Consider the following 17969-nt stretch of genomic DNA (forward strand, 5'->3'; position numbering starts at 1 on the left):
CATAGAACACAGACCTTTTAAAAATGATTTAATACAGATGACCTTATGAATTAATTTAGGTAAGCAAAAATTATTCAAAGATTAGTATTCCTTCCCTTCCATGACATCTCAGGAATTGAGGACCAGATCATTAAAAGGGCAATGCATTTGGCAATACAATTCTATAATATCATAATTAGTGATAGCTGAAACGTATCCACCCAACTAAATTAAGAGAGTAAGCATTCTAATCCAAACCTTATAACTAATTTTTCATTATATAAATTGACTTTCATTTATTTATTTTTTAATCTTTTTAAATGTAGGGCTTGAACTCACAGCCCTGAGATCAAGATCTGAGCTGAGATCAAGAGTCAGATGCTTAGTCAACTGAGTCACCCAGGCACCCCTGCAAATTAATTTTTATACTAAATTGCCCAATAAACAACTACAAGGGTTATAGGAAAAAAAACACTCAATAACAAAGGCCTGGGGAATCTTTTTATTCTAGGAAGCAGTTAAGCACTTCATATTTTATGGTTGTTTCAAGCTTCTCAGGCTTAAGCTTTCTAATATGAAATGTCTAAGGAAAGAGACTATCAGAAAATAATAAAGTGTAATTAATAATAAAGTATTTAAAAAAATCAGTCCTCAGGGTGCCTCAGTGGCTCGCTGGTTAAGTGTCTGACTCTTGATTTTGGCTCAGGTCATGATCTCATGGGTCATGAGATTGAGCCCAGTGTTGGGCTCCATGCTCAGTGGGGAGTCTGCCTGAAGATTCTCTCCCTTTACCCCTCCCTCCACTTGCACACACATGCGTGTTGCTCTCTCTCTCAAATAAATAAATCAATCTTTCAAAAAAAAAATCAGTCCTTGGAGTGCCTGGGTGGCTAAGCCGATTAAGTGTCCAACTCTTGGTTTTGGCTCAGGTCATGATCTCATGGGTCATGAGATGGAGCCCCATGTTGGGCTCTGTGCTCAGCGGGCAGTTAGCTTGAAGATTCTCTCCCTCTGCCCCTCCCCCACCCCCACATGCTCACTCTCTCTCTCTCTCTCTAAAATAAACAAATAAGCCTTTAAAAAATCAGTTCTCACCTTTTTCTATAAAGCATGGTAAACTGTGCAGCAGCATCAGACGCCCATGTAAATGACTGGCATTCTCTTGAATAGGAAATTTGAGGGGCACCCTCAGTTCTAAGCACTGACTTCCTACTTTGAATTCATATACAAATTCCCTCTCTCTGTTGCAGAATCTTTCTCTGCTTTTCTTCATCTTCTTTGGCAGGATTTCTATAAACAAACAAACAAAAGCCCAGCAGATCATAAGTCCATAAAAATCATGTTTCCTTATTGTTGTACCACTTCTAAGAAAACGTTCCACCACTCAGTGATTTTGTTTGTGTGACTCAAAGCTAATTATTCTAGGTTTTCCTACCTTTATCCCTGCATTTTCACCTTCATGAAGGAAATGAAGTGCTTCTTTTTTTTTAATGAAAAAAGTTCCTTTTAAACTTCACTTAGGAAAAAAAAAAATTGTGCCCATAAAGTATTTTGCACTCCTAGGCAGTGTTCTCAAGAATAGAGAGAGAACATGGAGGGAAGAGCAGAGAAGATTTTTAGGGAGAGATGAATGGGTAGACAGATACAGAGTTATGAAACAACTGGTGAATACAAAGTCAAAGAAACAGATCAGGGACCAAGAAGCGATCTTGAAGATCTTCGATGTTATGAGATCTTATTGGGCACAGATGGAAGAAAGATGGTGTTGGAAAGATTTCCATGTGGGAAAAAGACATACAAGAAAAGGTAAATTGGACACTTTTCAAAAAGAAGAAAATCTGGCACAAAGAGTAAGAATCAATATCAATTGAGGATATTTATCAGCCTCCTTGCTAAACTCCATCTCTACACTTTTCACCATCAAAACAGTTTTCCTAGTATTCTCTATACTGAAGTTATAGTAATCTTTCCAAAGTGCCTATCTGGTCATGTTGCTCATCTGCTTAAAAACTTTTGATCATATTCCATTGTTCTCAGGATAAAATTCAAACTCCTTTACCCAGTATACAGTGTTTATATTTCCAGACTCTTTCCCCCAGCACCTGCATCCCCTCATCTGCAACACACAAATTCACAAACCATTTTCCAGTCATACTGAGCTCTTTTCAACACCAAACCTCTCTTTCCACTTCCAACCATTTTGAACGCTTTTTCTTTGCCTAGAGCACTCTTACTGCTTTTGTTTCCTTGGATAACAGCTACTCATTCTTCAGGTTTCAGCTTAGATGGGCACCGGAGAATCTTTTAATTTGTAAGATTATCATAAGGATTAGTCGAATAATAAATACGAAGCATCTGACAAACAAGATGATCAATAGATGAAGGCTAGTAATAATAATAAAAGTTCTCTAAGGACATAATAAAAAAATCACAGGTTGCTGAATGAGTATACATGATGAAGACAAAGGCAGTACGGGAACACTGTAAAAGGGAACTGAAGTTACGGATAAATGGGTTATGATCTAATCTTGTTTAGATTCAATATTTTCGGTCAACAAAAACCATGAGCTCCGGTTTCAAACGGCTCAACATTTAAACTTATTATGTCTCAACAAACTGAAACTTTAGTTCCCTTCTTTAGTTCCCTTTAGTTCCACTTTAATTTTTTTTTTTTTTTTTTTTTTTGCAGGGGTGAAATTAAGGAAGGTTTCCCAGGCAAAATTGGGATGGGAGGAAGAGGGCTGGACCGAACTCCTGCCGCCAACAGAGCGCAGGTTCTGAGTGCAGGAAAGGGAGGGCAGGCTGCCGGCGCGAAAAGCTCCAGCCGAGTGAGAACACCAGCTCCATTAGGCGGTTTCAGTCTCAAGGGGATTCCTCGCTCGTGGTTCTGGGCTCACCTTCCCTAGTTCCGAAGTCCTCAGCTGACCGCACACTCCGAGCTGTCAATGAGCTGGGGCACAGGGAACATCAGCTGACTTACCCACTTGTTTTTACATTTAACAGATCCGCTTCAGCAGATTCGCCCATATTTTTTCCTCCTTCCCGGCACTCTATAGAAAATTCCTCCGTCTAAGTGCGCCGTTTTTCCATCCTGCCTCAATTTAGTCATTTAAAAATGTAATAAGGTGTATTTCTACTGTTACTGTGAGTTTCAGAGAAGGCGCAAAAAAAAAAAAAAAAAAAAGGACTCCATTGTCGTGGCGAAAGTGCAAAGGCAAAGCACAAACTCAGCTTTGATAGACCGGATGCGGAAGGGCAATGCCTTGGGAACGGCGAGAGCACGCAGTTCTTCTCAGAGCGCATGCGCAGTTGCAAGGATGGCTGGTAATCATTGGAGGGCTGGTGGCAGGGGGCGGAGAGCGCCTGTGTCTGGTTTTGGGCGGGAATTGAAACCGACGCTGCGGCCAACAAGAACTTGAAAGCTGCGAATTTTCTGCATTGGAGGAGGCCATGGTGCGGCCTGTGAGGTGAGTAGTTCGCGACAGCGGCGGGGATGGGGAGAAAAGTCAGGAAGACGCTGTAGGCAACTTCGTCTATACACGATTGAGGGGAAAGGGCCGAATAGGACGGAGGGTAGCGAAGGTGGGGTGGGATGGACGGTTTCTGGGAAGCTCTCCGGTCTCCGCTGGGAGTCACCCAATGCGCAGACGTATCCTAGCATGCTAGCTTTTCCCTTCTCTTTGCCCCCCTTCGCAGCACTTGCGGATTCTTTTACCCACCCCATTCAAAGAAGCCCTGGTTTTGTTAGCGTTCGAACAGCGCTTTACATTTCACCGAGCTCCTACTTACGTGTTATTTCGTTTTTTTCATTACTGTAGTTCTTTGATATAACAGTTTAGGTATCCCTGTTTTTATCGATTTAAACTCCTAGGCCAATTTAGGTGAGTCACATAGCTAGTGAGTGGCAGGATAACACTCAAACCTAAATCATCTGGCTCCAGATCCTCTGTGCTTTCCATTATACGCTTTGAAACTGTTCCCCTACTTAACCACAGTGGAGTGCTATGGAGGCCTAGAGTCAGCCATTCATTTAGAAAGTTACTTGTATACTGTACTAATTGTGGGAGGTTACATTCTAGTCAAGGGGTAAGGTTAGGGGGGCCACAAATAAATACTGCGAAGTGATGGAGAGTGAGAAGGAGGAAAATCTTATTTTATTTTATTTTTTTAAAGATTTTATTTATTTATTTGACAGAGAGAGACACAGCGAGAGAGGGAACACAAGCAGGGGGAGTGGAGAGGGAGAAGCAGGCTTCCCACTGAGCAGGGCGCCCGATGCGGGGCTCGATCCCAGGACCCTGGGATCATGACCTGAGCTGAAGGCAGACGCTTAACGACTGAGCCACCCAAGCGCCCGGAAAATCTTATTTTAAATAGTGTAGTTAGGATGTGCCTCTCTTGCAGAGATAATACATGATCAGAGATATGAATGATGAGAAGGAGCTAGCCAGTGAAAATCTGGGACAATCCAGGTAGAGGTGAACAAGAGCCAAGGCCCTGAGCTTGACTATGTTTGAGGAGCAGAAAGAAGGCCACTAAAGCTGTAGCATTAGCAAGCAGTGGGGAGAATTGTAGGGGATTAGGTCAGAGAAATAGGCAGGGGCCAGAGTAGGTAGGACCTTGTAGGCTTCAAAAAGGAGTTTGAATTTTATTCTATGTACAATGGGAAGCCAATGGAGAGTTTTAAGTAGAGCAAGGAAATCTAATTTTGGTTTTATAAAGTTCACTGGCTTCTGGTGGAGAAAGAATGGAAGATGGGGTGACCAGAATGGGAAGAGGGAAACTGCTATATCATTGGATAGTGGTTTGGAGTAGGGTGTTACCAGTGGACATGGAATGGGACAGATGAATTTGAGATATATTTTGGAGATACTGCTGACAGAATTTGCTGATGAAGTGGATGTAGAGGTGGGGAAAAAAGAATCAAGGATGATTTCACAGTATTTCTGGCCTGAGCTACTTGAATGGATGATCTTTGTACTAACCAAGGTGGGGAAGACTAGGAAAGGGAACAGGTTCAGGAGGTGTGGGGGATCAGGAGTTCCATTTTGAGCACATGAAGTCTGAAATGGATTTTAAACACCCAAGTAGCAAAGACATAATCCCCTTGTCTGGAATAGCAGTTGTCAAAGTACCATCTACAGACCCCTAGGGTTCCTGAAACCTTCTAAGGAGGTCCATGAGGCCAAAACTATTTTCATAGTAATCCTGAGACATTGCTCGCTTTATTCGTTGTTCTGTCATCTGCACTGCAATGGTGGCATAACTGCTGGAACCTCAGCACAAATCAAGGCAGTGGCACCAAACTGCACGAGTATCTTTGTATTCTTTACTGCTGCACACTCAGAGTACAAAAAAAAAAAAAAAAAGAGAGAAAATGCTAGTTTCACTTAAGAATGTTTGATGAAGCAGTAAGAATTCTCATATTCGTTATAGCTCAACTGTTGAGCATACTTCTTTTTTTAAGAGGTTTTATTATATTTTACTATTATTCAGTCTTCAGAGTTTCTAAAGGGGTTTTCGTATTTTATTCAGCTTTCAAATTCTTTAACTCCAAAGATTAGGAGAGTAATAAGAGTTACATATATACACATAAACTACTACAGTGTTTCTCTTCAGGGAAAGCACTTATGAGATTGAGTTGGGAGCTGAGCTGACTTCTTTTCCATAGAACACCATTTTACTTGAAAGAACAACTGGCCTACTAGGTTATTCACACTTGGGTATTTGGCAAAAGGTAGAAAAGGAAACCACAATGCCATTTCATTTAGTGCCTAGAGGAAGGGGGAAGAAAATGAGTTTATTTTTTCCACTTTGAATATCACTTTCTTCTAATGGCTCTCTAAAGTAGTAAAAGATTTGTTTCAGGTGGCAGGTGCAAAGTCACTCACCATTGTTTTGCTGTCCAGTGCATAAAGAACATTATTTTGTATTGTGGGAAGATTAAAAAAAGAGAAAATAGCTTTCAGTGTCAAGTTTTTAATAAGACAGAATGTGCACATAAAACAAAAGAATACGTATAACAGGAACTTATAAGTACCTCACAGCAATTACACAGTATGTAAATTATGTTCATGATATTGATTATTTTTACTTTGAACTCATTTTTTCCTTATCAGGTATATCAAGTATAGTTGTAATTATTTCAGCTAATGCTAAGTTCCAAATGTAAAATCCAGCTCGTGTTTCAAGTTTAAGTATTCTTAAGAGAATCGAAACACATTTTCCTTTACTCAAGACTGTTTATGGTCTTAAGGATTGGAGGTGGGAAATTGGTATTTGTGTAATTAAAAAATTTCTCTCTTGGTCATAGGCATAAGAAACCAGTCAATTATTCACAGTTTGAGAATTCTGACAGCGATGGTAAGTGGAGATTCATATTTTTGCTTTAAAAATTTGGAAATTTATTTTCTCAGAATTTATATGACATATAGAACTCTAACATTGAACATATTGCACAATTGTATATGAGCTAGGGCTGCAAAAATGATCTTCTAAGCATTTGGGATGATTTTGCTGATAATTACACTGATAAGAATTATGTGGGTAAGTGATAAATGAACAGGGCCAGGTGAAATGGCTCTTTAGATCTAAACTATTCTAGGTTCATGTTTCTCATAGTGGGATTTGTCTCCTCCTATCCCTTTCCTTAAGAAGAAACACATTGTCTTTTGAAACACAAATGTGTTACAGAATATAATGTGAAATCTCCATTAATTGTACAATAAAACAAGATTTTATATACCACATATTCTTTGTCCATTCATCGGTCAGTGGACATTTGGGCTTTTTCCATAATTTGGCTGTTGTAAATAATGCTGGTATGAACATCAGGGTGCATATATCCCTTCAAATTAGTATTTTTGTATCCTTTGGGTAAATACCTACTAGTGCAATTGCTGGATCATATATTACTCAGCCATAAAGAAGAATGAAATCTTACATTTGCAATGACATGGATAGAGCTAGAGTGTATTATGCTAAGTGAAATACATCAGAGAAAGAAATACCATATGGTCTCACTCATGTGGAATTTTAAAAACAAAACAAATGAACATGGTGGGGGGAAGAGAGGCAAACCAAGAAATAGACTCTTTTTTTTTTTTTTAATTTTATTTATTTGACAGAGAGAGACCAGCGAGAGAGGGTACACAAGCAGAGGGAGTGGGAGAGGGAGAAGCAGGCTTCCTGCAGAGCAGGGAGCCTGATGCGGGGCTCAGTCCTAGGACCTTGGGATCCTGACCTGAGCCAAAGGCAGACGCTTAACGACTGAGCCACCCAGGCTGCCCAAGAAATAAACTCTTAACTATAGAGAACAAACTGATGGTTACCAGAGTGGGGCTGGGAGGGGGCGGTGCGGGGGAAATAGGTGATGGGGATTAAGGAGGGCACCACTTGTGATGCGTGCTGGGTGTTGATTATAAGTGTTGAATCACTAAATTCTAATAAACACCACTGTATGTTAACTAACAGGAATTTAAATAAAAACTTGGAAGAAAAAAAAAGACCTCGAAGAAAGGCTAGGAGTAAGCTATACCCTATTGGGTTATGTATTTTTTTGTCTCTGCTATTAAGGGAATTTTGGTCAGAAAGTGTGAGAAACATTTAGTGAGATTACATTATACTTCTGAAGTAGGTTCTGTATTTCTCAGACCACCAGAGCTTTCTGTGAGTCAAATGTTTTGTAATCCTGAGGTTTGAAGGAACCTGTTTTTTGCATTGGGCTCAACCATAAGTGTGTCTAAAACTTGGGAGAAAATTGTAGAGACTCTAACTTGTAGCTTTTTATGACGTTACCAGTAGGTCAGTAGATTTTTATAAATTGCCAGTTGTGTTCTAGACATCATGGAGTGGAGGTGGGGGGACAAGCCACAACTTATCATATTCCTACCCTGGGAATCTTGAAAGAGACAAGATGTATTAATACTAATGCTGCAATTAAGACTACACGTGCCTGGAAGTTATGCACGTGTGTGTCACACATGAGTATAAAAGCTATAGCAGCAGTTTTTTTTTTTCCCCAAAGATTTATTTATTTATTTGAGAGAGCGAGAGAGAGTACATGAGAGGAGGGAGGGTTAGAGGGAGAAGTAGGCTCCTTGCTGAGCAGGGAGCCCGATGCAGGACTTGATCCAGGGACTCCAGGATCATGACCTGAGCCGAAGGCAGTCGCTTAACCAACTGAGCCACCCAGGCGCCCCTATAGCAGCAGTTTTATGTTGAGTCTCACCGGAACTGTATCAGTTTTTGCTAGACTGATAATTTCATAAATAAAGGCCACGACGACAAAGTTGAAAAGCATGAGTGAGAATAAAGATAAAATAATATGCCAACCCCATTTTTTACGTTGTGGCAGTTAAACAATTTTTTTAATGTTTAAAACTTGAACACACACTGTAATGAATTTCAACTGCTCAGAAATTGTTTTTATTTCTTACTTATGAAAAGCAATGTCATAGATTCTTTTATTTTTGCTTCACACATAAATAGATGACTTTGTTTCTGCAACTGCACCTTTAAATAAGAAACCCAGAACAACACCAAAGGAGTTAAAACTAGAAACAAGGAAACCTAAACTGAAGAATCTCCAGAAAGAAGATATCTCACTACAAGAGAAAACCCCTAAAAAAAGGTGAGAGGTATGCCATATAGTAAATATACATTAGATGTGTTAATTTAAGAGAGGGACAGATTTGAACTCCTGGTTTAAATTATTACTTGAGCAGAGTCCTAGGTATTATTTTATTTAGTGGGTGTAAGAGAACAGGGATGTACCATTAATCCCCTTCTGACTTTCTGCCTTAAAAAAGAAATTCACAGACACGTAAGGAAATACTCATTTAAGTATTAAGATAATCATAATTACAAGGTTTAGGAGTTACCCCTTACTTTGATAGGACTCTGTACCTGTCTCTAAAGTCCTCAAGTCTTATAAGACTACTTTGTTAAAAATTACATTTGTAAGGATAATCTTATAAAAATTAAAACCATGTATTTTTCGGTAGATAAAAGATATTTTCTCTTTATATTGTTGAGACTTGTCCAGCGATGAGAAGGTCCTATAGTTTGTAGACTATAGGATTTCCATTAGTTAGTACCAAGAGAGAAGAGAGAATGAGAGAAGGAAGTCCCGAGAGGCCCCAAACCTGTAGTATGGAGAGGAGGTGGGCAGAAGGGGAGTATTAACAAATGGAACTTGAGGTATGATACGGTTCACTGCTGTGAGTATGAGAAAAGTTCATTAACATAGAGAAATTTACCCCATGTCCTGCTCTTTACTTTTTTCTCTTTTTCGTTTTTGTTTTCGAGCTCCTTGTACTACATTTTAAATACAGTGAAAAAATAGCCTACAAATGGGAGAGAATATTTCCCAATCATATAATTGATGAGGGATTTGTATTCAGAATATATAAAGAACTCTTTTTTTTTTTTTAAAGATTTTATTTATTTATTCATGAGAGACAGAGAGAGAGAGAAAGAGAGAGAGGCAGAGGGAGAAGCAGGCTCCCAAGGAGCAGAGAGCCCGATGCGGGACTCGATCCCAGGATCCTGGGATCATGACCTGAGCCGAAGGCAGACGCTTAACCATCTGAGCCACCCAGGCGCCCTATATAAAGAACTCTTACAACTCAACAATAAAAGACTAATAACCCAGTTTACAAAATGGGCAAAGGATTTGAGTAGACATTTCTCCAAAGAAGATCTACAGTTGGCTAATAAGCACATAAAAGATGCTTGACATTCTTAGCCATCAGGGAAGTGCAAATCAAAACTGTGTTGAGACGGTACTTCACACGCACACCCACGGGGATGGCCATAATCAAAAAGACAGACAACAGCCAGTGTTAAAGAGGATGTGGAGCAATTGGAACTCTGACACATTGTTGCTGGGGATATAAAATGGTGCAGCCACATTGGAAAGCAGAGTTAGCAGTTCCTCCAAATGTTAAACACAGAGTTATTTTATAACCCAGCCTAGGTATATACCCAGGAGAAATGAAAACATATACCCACACAAAAACTTGGACATGAAGGTTCATAGCATTATTCATAATAGCCAAAAAATGGAAGCAATCCAAATGTCTACCAACTGGTGAATGGGTAAATAAAATATGGTCTGTCCATACACTGCAATATCATTCAGCAATAAAAAGAAGTCCTGATATATGCTACAACATGGATGGACCTTGAAAACATGCTGAGCAAAAGCAGCCAGACATAAAAGTCCACGTGTATGATTCCATTGATATGAAATGTTTGGAACAGGTGAGTCCATAGAAACAGAAAGTAGATTAGTGGTTGCCAGGTGCTGGGGAGGGGTAAGCAGGGAGTGACTGCTAATGGATATAGGGGTTTTTTGGGGGGTGATGAAAATATTCTGAAATTAGATAGCAGTGATGATTTCTCAACTCTGAATATACTATAGACTGCTGAATTGTACACTTTAAAAGGATGAGTTTTATGCTATGTGAATTATATCTCAATAAAACTTGTTTTTAGAAAATAATAAATCCCTCGAGGTGCATCTCAGTATTTCGTCCTTTATGTAACCTTTTTTTTTTTTTTAAATCTTTGATTTCTTTTCTTACCATAGCACTTTTGACCACCTTGAATAGGAGATGATAATAATAATAATAATCTGCATATGTAGTATAATTATTAGTATGTCTTATTTCCCTACCATCCTCATTAATTGCAGATTCCTTGAGGGTACTTTTAGTATTCTATCTAGTGTGTGCCTCATACACAGTAAGTACTTGGTGACATATTTGTTAAAGTTGGGATTGGGAGGAACAGATGTTAAAAACCAGTTTAATGTAAGAGCTATAATACTTGTCTAGGGAGATGTGAGTGAGGTCAAAGAAGATTTCTAAGTGGGTTTTTGAGCCATGTCTTTATTCTGGGTTGAACAGCTGCTTGGAGTTGGTAGTAAGGACTGACATTACAGAGAAAAGAAACAGTACTTAACAATGGTGCTTGCTGCTCTTCTTTTCAGTTTCTTGTGCTAGATGTAACATGACATTACTACATATTAGCAGTGTTGTCAGTAAAGTCAGTTATGATCATTATTACTGTTTAAAAACATTTTTGTTAGTTGGTAGCTCTTAAATAGTAATTTAGGAAAATCACAGATTTTGCTGCTTGGTTGAGATTGGTATTTTTGTAAAAACTCATTTTTGTTTGTGTGTCCACCTTAGGATGGCTTTAGATGACAAGCTCTACCAGCGAGACTTAGAAGTCGCACTAGCTTTATCAGTGAAGGAACTTTCAACAGTCACCATTGATGTGGAAGAGGCTCAAGATAAAAGTAACTTTATTTTCCATATATTTATCTTTATAACCTTGTGTTTTTGTCATCATTTCTCTGGATAAGCCTTCACAGAGGAAAGAGTAAAATTTTAATACTATGGACAACAAATGGAGCAGTTTGTAGAGGGCACAATTAGATTCGGTTGTTTATTCTGCTGCATAAATCTACGTGTCCCCCTCCCCCCCCACATATCTCTGCTAAACACTTAATGTAAACTTGTGGTCATGGACTATGAGCTTGGATGTTCAAGCTACATTTTTGTTTACAGTGGAAATTTAATTTCTTGATCAAATGAATTGGTCTAAACAATCCTAACAATCCACCTGTTTTCTCTCAAAATTCAAATCCGTTAAACATGACCTGGTGGTGGTAGTTTTTATTATTTACAGGTTAAAGATACTAGTTTGGTTAGCAAGCTCAGCAGGCATAAGAGATGTGTGACTTGTGGATTTCTCTGGGTTTTTCTCCTTCGATTTTTCTGGCAACTGTGCAGCAGATGGCAATATTGATATTCTGGAGAGGCAGAAATCGTTATTCCTGGAAAAGATATTCAAACTGTTAAAATACTTTTTGGGTGAAATTGTTTTGGCTTAACTTGTGTTGGAGGATATTTTTTTTAAATTTTTTATTGTTATGTTAATCACCATACATTACATCATTAGTTTTTGATGTAGTGTTCCATGATTCATTGTTTGTGCATAACACCCAGTGCTCCACACAGAACGTGCCATCTTTAATACCCATCACCAGACTAACCCATCCCCCCATGCTCCTCCCCTCTAGAGCCCTCAGTTTGTTTTTCAGAGTCCATCGTCTCTCATGGTTCGTCTCCCCCTCTGACTTACTCCCCTTCATTCTTCCCCTCCTGCTATCTTCTTCTTGTTCTTTTTTCTTAACTTATGTTGCATTATTTGTTTCAGAAGTACAGATCTGTGATTCAACAGTCTTGCACAATTCACAGCGCGCACCATAGCACATACCCTCCCCAATGTCTATCACCCAGCCACCCCATCCCTCCCATCCCTCACCACTCCAGCAACACTCAGTTTGTTTCCTGAGATTAAGAATTCCTCCTATCAGTGAGGTCATATGATACATGTCTTTCTCTGATTGACTTATTTCACTCAGCATAACACCCGTGTTGGAGGATATTTTTAACTTATTAGCTTATTTAGGGGTATAGATGTTTAAATCAGTATTGTCTCCTATTTGGAAATGAATGAGACACTGTTGATTAGGGAGCCATTTAGTAATCAGGAAATCAAAGAAATGTAAAAAGAGAATTATTTTATATCCAAAAATTGAGAAAATGAAATTCATCTCTCTCCAGTAAGAGAGGGTAGAATACATAGCAGGATTTCCTTGGAAGTACCACTTCTCATAGATGAATGCCCTTTATAGCAATGGGATTTAATAGTACCAATTATCATGACTTAAAGTCCTCTTGAAATACTTTAAATCATTTTAAGATTATTATAATAATTGAAGAGGCTTTGTTAGTATGAGCATGTATCAGCCTACATGGAAATGATAGTTAATATTTATTGACTGTTTCCTATGTGCTGGGCACTACAATAAGCAATTCCTACATGTTATCGACATTTAATGCCCCACAATAAACCCAATTATTCCACACACTGTTTTTTATCTCCAGATTATAGATGAAGACATTAAGTCTTAGAGAGGATAAGCAACTTTCCTGTGGCCATATAGCCAATATAAGTGATAGAACCTGAATTTCAACTGAAGTCTAAGTCTGTGTGATTTCAGAGCCCAAACTCCTAACCATATGCTAACCTTTCCAAGGTAAATCATTGTGCTCTGAGTTTGGATCATTCATCTGTATCTGGTTGCTTTTACATTGGAGCACCAATTTTCCTATTTCTGCCCCTTGGCTGATTAAGGTGCCTCTATCTTTTTCCTTCTTCCTTGTCTTTAGGCACTGAAAAATGTGGCAGCAGCGAAACCGGAACAACGAATAAGGCTCCCCATATCTCCAATTGCAGTGTAGCCAGTGATTATTTAGGTAAGTTTTGATATTAATAATAATATTTACTTTTTCTGTCAACATTGCTATTATTCTGACTTTGATTTAAATACCTGACATGGTAGCTAGAACCAAGATATTTAAATTTGTCAACGTTCCTTTCACCGCGTCTCCTTTATTTCTTTGTGTTTTAGTTTTCTTACCTTTTACTGCAGACCCATTTTTCTTTTCTTCCCTGGGGGAGGGTCATCATGACCCCTGACTTCAGTTGACCACTGAAGAAAGGGGCTGCATCTTCCCCCTCCAGTTTTTACTGTTTCTTGGGGAAGGAATCCTCAGTTGAGTCTCGCACTTATCCTTAAACTGGACTCTTTTGTCAGGAGGCGGAGGTACTGAGATTGACCCAGGTTGGACGCTGTGGTCTCTCAGAAGCAGTGAAGGGACGAAGCGGGGCAAATAAAAACAACAGATGTGATAGAAGTCTATTCTGCAGTTCTTGCAATATTACCTGTCACAAAAAGTTTTCCGTTGATTTTTACGCCTCTTCTGAAGATTTGGATAAGATTACCGAGGAAGATGATTTTCACAGTGCTCAAGGGAAAAGAAAAGCAGCATCAAAAGCTGTGGTACAACAGAGGAAGATTCTTTTGGACGGTAGTGATGGTGATAGTGCTAATGACTCTGAACCAGACTCTGCAACTGGTGAGTGATAGCCTACCTCAAAATTAAGCCTACGGAAATTCAGTAAAAAGTTCTTAAGAGATCATTAATGTATACAAAGCACTGTGCTAAATGTTTGGTGTATGCAAACTTGAGGAACATACAGGACAGTTAAATTCAGCTCTGCCATTTGGGGAGAAAGCTTTATGTGGAGGTGACCTTTAAGCTGTGGCTTGAAAAATGAGTAGCATTTAGGCAAAATAACAGGGTAAAATAGCATTTCTGACTGAGAGGAAGGCGTAAACAGTGGAATAGACAAGGACACATACAAGAAGTCAGTGAGCCTGCAGGAGAGAGTGTTGTAGAAGAGGCTAAAGAGGCAGGCTGGCACAAGATCATGGAGGGTCTCAGACCCACTCTGAGAAGTGTAGACTTTTTCTGTAGATAGTGGAAATTCATGACATATTTTGGGACTGAAGTGACATGAAACCTGTATCTTATTGTGACATGTTTTCAGACTCATTCAGAAATTAGGGCAGATGGGAAGCATAGTGACCTTGACAGAGCATCATAATAATTAAAATTTAAAATGAGTAAATCCATAAATTTGTGCCAAATCAGATGATAATAGTTTGATAGATTTTAACATGCTCTTGACAAATGGTTTTGTTCATCAACATTCTGTAAATATTTGAGTATCTGTGCATTATATTCTAGACACTTAGGAATACAGCAGTGAACAACAACAACAAAAAACCAGAGCTCCCTTAAGGAGCTTGAATTCGAGCAAGGGGACACAGATAGTAATGAAATGTAGAACGAGTCCAGTGTCATCATAGGAGAGCCGTGAAGAAGAGAAAGGCAGGGCAGAGGCCAGAAATCTGCCTTTTGAACCAGTCTCTGCCATTTTACATGACCCAGGTCATGCCAAAGCAGGCGGTCTAGGGGTCCTGCTTGGAGAAGCACGGACATAAGCAGAGCACCAGAAAGCAGGAGCCAGTGAAAGAAAACACCCTGAAGAAATAGTATAGGAGAGCACGGGCTGAATGCTTCCCAACTGAAGGTTACTGAATACAAAAAAGCCCCAATTGATAAAAATAACCCCTTGTCAGTTTAAGTGTCTTTCAGGGGTGATGATCGTAGCACTTCTAGAATGTCCTTATCATTATCTGATGCACGCTTGTCAGAAAAATCCATAAACAATTTTAAAGTTATAGATTGCAAGTCTACTCAGCATGCCAATGAAATCAGTTTATCTTTAGTAATGGTTCAAATTTATGCTTTCTATGTGGAAGTGAAATCACTTGCTCTGTTGGCTGGGTTTATATGGGTTATGTTTCAGGTATGATAGAGATTTAATAGAGAGTGTTATTTGCATTCTAACTTCAGATAGTCTCTCTCGAATCCTTTTATAAAAATAAGTTTTTATTGGAATTGTAATTTGGATAGTGACTTAAAAGTCACCTGTATGCCTTTAAAAGTAGTTAAAATCTCTAAAGATAATATACAAATGGCCGAAAAACATATGAAAAGATGCCCAATATCAGTATCATTAGGGAAGTACAAATCAGTCAGAATGAGATGTCATCCCACACCCATTAGGATGTCAAAAAACAGAAAATAACAAGTGTTGGTGAGGATGTGGAGAACTTAGAACCCTTGAGCGCTAGTAGTGGCATTTCCGGTGTGGAAAACAGGACCACAGGTCCTCAAAAAATTAAAAATAGAAGTATCATATGATCTAGCAATCCCACTTCTGGGTTTATATCCCAGAAGAATTGAAAGCAGGGTCTCAGATATTTGCACACCTGTGTATATAGCAGCATTCTTCACAATAGCTAAGAGATGGAAGGAACCCAAATGCCCATCAGCAGATTAATGGATAAACACCATGTGGTCTCATGTACAGTGGGATATTCAGCCTTGAAAAGGAAGGAAATCCTGTCATGTGCTGCAGTTTGGATGGACCTTAATTAAGGACTTTATGCTAGGTGAAATAAGCCAGGCACAGAAGACAAATACTGTGTGATTCCACTTAGAAGAGGTATCTAAAATAGTCAAATTCATAGAAACAAAGTAGAATGGTGGTTAGCAGAGACTGGGGAGAGGCAGGAATGGGAGTTGTTTAATGGGTACAGTTTCAGTTTGCAAGATGAAAAGGTTCCAAGTCTGTTGCACAACAATGTGAGTATGTTCAACACTACTGAACTCCACACGTAAAAAGGATTAAGATAGTAAATTTTGTTAGTGTGTGTTTTCTTTTTTTACCACAATTAGAAATTTTTTTAAAAGAAGGAAATAGTCATTTTTTTAAAAGTAACTGGTTTGGTTCCAAGTTGTTTTTCTTATTCAATTTTGTATAAACAAATATTTTTGAGATGAAATATGAGCCACAGTACTGAAAGAGGAATAGATTTAATTTCAAGTTCTGTACAGTTGAATGGTGATTTAGGATATAGAAAACACTGAAAATAGGAAAGAAAACATTTATTGAAATATGTGCTTCTGAAGTTATGCTGGATGTGAGGACTGCAAAAAAAATTTCTAACAAAATTATTCTCACTTCCTTTGGACGGATTCAAGACCTGTTAACCTGGGGGGAAATGTACTTGTCAAATGGTGATTTTACTGTGAATTCTGATAATGAGGGTCATTATCATTATAACTAAGACAGTAGTCACTACAGGAAGCTGTTGCAACAGTGACTTGTCAATAAATGGAATGTCTTAATCCTTGGATCTGAGACTGGTTAGGACACTGGGAGAAAATAATGCAAATTGTTTACATAGTAGTATACATTCTTAGGTTCTAAGAAGTATCCCCTATCTAGCGTCATTTGTGTACTAAAATGACTGCTACTTCTCCAGCTCTTTGAGAGCTGGTTTGGTTTTTTTCCCCTGTTATATTGTTATGGTTTCCACCAAACTACAAGTATGGCTCTTCTCCCTATGAAATGCCATGTGGTCCACCCTGGGAAGCAGTCCTTCTGTTAGAGGGAGCTGGCTCATTAGCTGTGGTGAGAACTGCCCACTGGCCTGTGCCATGGATACACTAAGCTTTAGACAGAATTTTCTCCTTGTCTCTCTAACTTTTTCTGTCCCCTACTGGAGCATGCAAAAGCCTTATACTGTCTTCTGCCTGTGTAAGCCTCCTTAAACTCTTCCAGCCAAGCCTGCTTTACCTTTAAGTTGAAAGATAAACCTGTTCCTCTTCATGTTTAGTGTACTTTAAGGGGCAGTACAATCAGTGTATTTTCTTTCACCCTAAGCCAGCGATGACTGGCAACTCTCCAGTGCCCTCAGAGTGATTGTCTATTGCACTTGAATGTGTAACTGGTATCATTTCAGACAACCTGAAGTTATTTTGGAGCAGGATCCTTTTCTTTAGGTGACATGTCAGAATTCTCCCCCTGTACTGATTCACCCTAGATGAGAAGAAGGATCATTGTGACCTTCAGGAGAGAAACAAAAATGAAAATTGGAGAGAACAAAGACTTTTTTTTTCTTTCTTTTTTTTTTTATTATGTTATGGTAATCACCATACATTACATCATTAGTTTTTGATGTAGTGTTCCATGATTCATTGTTCGCTTATAACACCCAGTGCTCCATGCAGAATGTGCCCTCTTTAATACCCATCACCAGGCTAACTAGTCCCCCCAACCTTCTCCCCTCTAGAACCCTCAGTTTGTTTCTCAGGGTCCATAGTCTCTCATGGTTCTTCTCCCCCTCCGATTTCCCGCGCCTTCATTTTTTCCTTCCTACTATCTTTTTTTTTTTTTTTTTAACATATAATGTATTATTTGTTTCAGAGGTACAGGTCTGTGATTCAACACTCTTACACAATTCACAGCGCTCACCATAGCACATACCCTACCCAGTGTCTATCACCCAGCCACCCCATCCCTCCCACCCCCCACCACTCCAGCAACCCTCAGTTTGTTTCCTGAGATTAAGAATTCCTCCTATCAGTGAGATCATATGATACATGTCTTTCTCTGATTGACTTATTTTGCTCAGCATAATACCCTCC

The 17969-nt window shown here is 39.0% G+C and overlaps 2 protein-coding genes across 8 annotated transcripts in view; one reads left to right on the forward strand and one right to left on the reverse strand.

Annotated features, from left to right (window-relative positions):
• Positions 1-2960, reverse strand: part of FERRY3 (FERRY endosomal RAB5 effector complex subunit 3) — a 56713-nt gene extending 53753 nt beyond the window's left edge. Inside the window, exons 1-2 of one of the 2 annotated variants that reach the window (XM_025851989.2) lie at positions 2877-2960; positions 1075-1269 (exon numbers count right to left, since the gene is read on the reverse strand). In XM_025851989.2, coding sequence (XP_025707774.1) covers positions 1075-1252 — 178 coding nt within the window. In that variant the 5' untranslated portion in view covers positions 1253-1269; positions 2877-2960. The remainder of the gene's footprint in view (positions 1-1074; positions 1270-2876) is intronic. The other variant, XM_025851990.2, reaches the window with a different exon arrangement.
• A 339-nt stretch (positions 2961-3299) lies between these two features.
• Positions 3300-17969, forward strand: part of RAD51AP1 (RAD51 associated protein 1) — a 28350-nt gene continuing 13680 nt past the window's right edge. For all 6 annotated transcript variants that reach the window (XM_025851944.2, XM_025851945.2, XM_025851949.2 and 3 more), the window contains exons 1-6: positions 3300-3446; positions 6293-6342; positions 8470-8611; positions 11178-11287; positions 13230-13316; positions 13830-13979. In XM_025851944.2, the coding sequence (XP_025707729.1) occupies positions 3430-3446; positions 6293-6342; positions 8470-8611; positions 11178-11287; positions 13230-13316; positions 13830-13979 (556 nt within the window). In that variant the 5' untranslated portion in view covers positions 3300-3429. The remainder of the gene's footprint in view (positions 3447-6292; positions 6343-8469; positions 8612-11177; positions 11288-13229; positions 13317-13829; positions 13980-17969) is intronic.

The sequence above is a fragment of the Callorhinus ursinus genome, unplaced genomic scaffold (assembly GCF_003265705.2).
Source record: "Callorhinus ursinus isolate GAN/ISIS: 27379988/994484 unplaced genomic scaffold, GSC_fseal_2.0 scaffold74, whole genome shotgun sequence".
NCBI lineage: Eukaryota > Metazoa > Chordata > Mammalia > Carnivora > Otariidae > Callorhinus > Callorhinus ursinus.